The sequence below is a fragment of the Octopus sinensis genome, linkage group LG8 (genome assembly GCF_006345805.1).
Source record: "Octopus sinensis linkage group LG8, ASM634580v1, whole genome shotgun sequence".
NCBI lineage: Eukaryota > Metazoa > Mollusca > Cephalopoda > Octopoda > Octopodidae > Octopus > Octopus sinensis.
In genome coordinates, this window is record NC_043004.1 from 77,284,366 (window position 1) to 77,288,124 (window position 3,759).

Below are 3,759 nucleotides of genomic sequence, written 5' to 3' on the forward strand. Positions count from 1 at the left end.
TACAAGGTGTTCAAGATACATTTGACAGTTTGCATTAAAAGTAAAGAAAACATATTGTTCCATTAAAAAATAAATGTATTTTAAAAAATCAAAACATATCAACTGGATTATGATTGGGAGAGAACAGAGTATTGAAAGTAGTACCACGGTCTCAAGATGGCTCCGAAACGTGATGTGTGCCTTGGAAGATCTTTGAACACTTTTTATCTTGGCCACCAGTTTAGAATTGGTCTTGCAGGAAGAATGGTTGGTGTCTTTCTCAACTGCATCCCATACATAATAATTCATGGGATTACAATCAGAAACATTAGGAGGCCAGAAATTTGGGTTGATGAAGTAACAGAAATTCTCTGACAACCACTTCTGACTGTTTCCGGAGATGTGATAACGAGCCAAATCTTGCTGCCTCACATATGGCCTTCCAGTAGCAACCCACTCCAGCCAGGGACTAACCACAATTTTCTACAGGTTTACGAAGCCTTCTGATTTTAGTCTAAATCCCGGTGCAAAGTTGTGGAGCGGCATGGTGTCACCCTCACTGGAGACACATCCAAAGACGATCGCAATTTGGGGGAACTTGGTTAACATGATATATGGGACATCACATGTAGTGCAGGCAAGCCACCTGTTTTTCTGGGTGTTGAGCAACTGGTCCTGACAGAATTTTTCATCTGCGAAGAACCAGATTATCCCCGGCTCAACAAGATACCTCAGCTTGTTTGAGAGTTTCTTTGCCTCCATCAAGCGGTTCTCCTTCGCCTCGGTTGTTAGAATTTGTCTCTGGCACCGTTTGTACGAGTGGTAGCAAAGGTCCTCATTCAGGGCCAGGTTCATGGTGGCGACTCCAACACACATTTCTCTCGCCAAAGCCCGGATTTCTTTACTTGGATCTTCCATCACCTTGCCTAGCAGTTATTGGAGGGGTTCCGGTCTGTGGATGCATTCAGAACATCTGGTACATCCCTTCCTGTTGGCAACGGCATCGTAGTCTCCGATGCAGATGTCCATGTCACATCTTACAATGTCTACAGGGCATTGAGCAGCAGTCATGTAGATACATGGCGCGCCGATAGCTTTTCCAGCATTCAGATGGCTTTCAGTCCTTCATATTAGTTACATTTTTCTCAACTATAGCCGTTGACTGTTCATCAACACATCAAGCTCTTCCTGAAAGAAAACAGGACACAAAAACTGTCAAATTTATCCCGAACACCCTGAATGATGCCCCTGCTCCTCCCTTGTTCATGACTCCTCCACTCAGGCACTCCTGACTCATTCCCCTCTACTACTGTCAATACCCTTGTTAAATCCAATTCGTGAAGTCCTTCCGTCGCAGAACGTTTACTTATGTCCTTCCTGTAGGTGTTAACTTATATTCGTTCACGAGAAACATCAATAGCCTCAACCTTTACAGTCTAAGAGGGCCTGCGGAGACCATGGGTACTACGCTTTCCCTCATACACAGCAAGATTTATGTATGTATGTATGTATGTATGTATGTATGTATGTATGTATGTATGTATGTATGTATGTATGTATGTATGTATGTATGTATGTATGTCTCTTGTCAGGTCATTTTCGAGTGCTACTGGTAACATTTAACCCAGTACAACCTGTTGCATGGTCGGGTCGTCGGCGACTAAACCGGCAACCCCACCAAGCTTGCTTGCTGAGGAGGGTGTTTATTGGACACCTTGCGGGATGAAAAACAAAACCCGTCAAAGAGCGGAAGAATTCTTGAGAGTCAACGGCCATCCAATAAATGTCTTAAGGCTGTATCATGCGCGGGGACATAGAAATAATCGGATTGAATACCCGATCGCGCGGTTAAACCATTGGGAGTGAAGGACTCCTAGCCTTTGTTAGGGCATCCCCCTAGGAGACGGTAACTCAGGTAACTGGGATAACTCCGACATAAACCTGCTGCTCAGTGGTTACCGATGATGTTGACTTGTTCTTCTTTTCGGATTATGACTGCTGTTGTTTAGTGAGTGAGATTGACTCAGTGCACAGCCTTTCCTCACTTTAAAAAAAATCTTCTTGCACAGGCATTGCATGATAACAACATTGATCAAGCTTCGTGCAATGGTCATACTCGATAACGAGGGGGCAGCCACCATGTATGTATATACGCACATGCATGTATGTACGTACGCACGCACGTATTTATGTATGCATGTATGTGTGTATGTATATATGTATGCATTCATGCATGGATATTTTAGTTGTTTTCAGTGACGGGTAAAAATAGGAATTCATGAAAATATGCACTTCTCAAAGTAGATTGGTTCTCAGTGGAATCGAAATGAAGAGATGCTTGACCACGTCCAGATTTTACTGCTGTGCCAAAAAGATGCTCTCCTGCTGCAATAACAGTTGCATTGCTACGAAACAACTACGCTAACTTTGCCGCTAAAGTATACTTTTTAGTACAAATATTAGTGCAAATAATATTGTAAACATATTAGTACAAATAATGATAATAATAATAATAATAATAATAATAATAATAATAATAATAATAATAATAATAATAATAATAATAATAATAATAATGAAATTATTGTATACAGTGCCCAGGTGCACCATAACTTGTCAAAAGTGCGTATAAAGCATATGCAGTAATGTCTGGGAAGTGAACAGTGTATGAGTCAGATAGATGCTTGCGTGTGTATGGAGGGCAGAAAATCAGGTGTAGTGTTGCCGAATCTCCGGAAGAATGTGAGTTTTGGTTGTTAAGAATAGCAAAATATCTGAAATTTGAATCTGGCAGTCACGAAATAATTGTTTATAGATTCGAAAGAAGAATATTAAAACTTACCTGAAGTGAAACTCTGCATTGTTTTAATAATCAAAAGTAGAGTAAACACGAACTTCAACATGTTTGAGCGATTTTTTCTTTCTATTTCCGAAAACCAATCAGTATTTCTTCATAAGAATGGGAAAATGTCCGATAGTGATTAAATGTTTAACTATATTTCTGTGTGTCGGAATCTCTTAGTGTATGTGAGTGGGTGTGTATGTGTGTGCATTGGTTTGACTTAATATGTGTAGGTATGTCTGTTACTGTACGTGAAAGTGCAGGAGAGTGTGTGTAAGTGTAAGAGACTAACTGTGTGAGAATATATGTAATAGAATGAGGCTATGAGAGAGTGTGAATGAGTGTGTGTTGTCAGTGAATCCTGCGGTGGTTTTATAAGCAGGATGTATAGCTAAGTTGTCTTCACACAAACACAATTGTTAAACGCTTAACTCTTCTATTATACTCTTTTCTGCCTTCAGTCTGTATGAACTTACTCTTACTCTTTTACCCTTTTACTTGTTTCAGTCATTTGACTGTGGCCATGCTGGAGCACCGCCTTTAGTCGAGCAAATCGACCCCGAGACTTATTCTTTGTAAGCCCAGTACTTATTCTATCGGTCTCTTTTGCCGAACCGCTAAGTAACGGGGACGTAAACACAGCAGCATATGTTGTCAAGCAATGCTAGGGGTACACACAAATACACACACACACACACACACACGACACCACACACACACACATATGACAGACTTCTTTCAGTTTCCGTCTACCAAATCCACTCACAAGGCATTAGTCGGCCCGGGGCTATAGCAGAAGACACTTGCCCAAGGTGCCACGCAGTGGGACTGAACCCAGAACCATGTGGTTGGTTAGCAAGCTACTTACCACACAGCCACTCCTGCGCCTATCAAAGTAGTTTATCAAAGTTAAAGCTTTACCTCTTTCAACTCACAAT

The 3,759-nt window shown here is 41.2% G+C and overlaps 1 protein-coding gene across 4 annotated transcripts in view; it reads right to left on the bottom strand.

Annotated features, from left to right (window-relative positions):
- Positions 1-3,229, bottom strand: part of LOC115214946 (integrin beta-3) — a 72,041-nt gene extending 68,812 nt beyond the window's left edge. For 2 of the 4 annotated variants that reach the window (XM_036505488.1, XM_029784032.2), the window contains exon 1: positions 2,822-3,228. In XM_036505488.1, the coding sequence (XP_036361381.1) occupies positions 2,822-2,882 (61 nt within the window). In that variant the 5' untranslated portion in view covers positions 2,883-3,228. Of the gene's footprint in view, positions 1-2,821 lie in introns of all 4 variants that reach the window. The other 2 variants (XM_036505486.1, XM_036505487.1) reach the window with 2 other exon arrangements.
- Between the last annotated feature and the right edge of the window lie 530 nt (positions 3,230-3,759).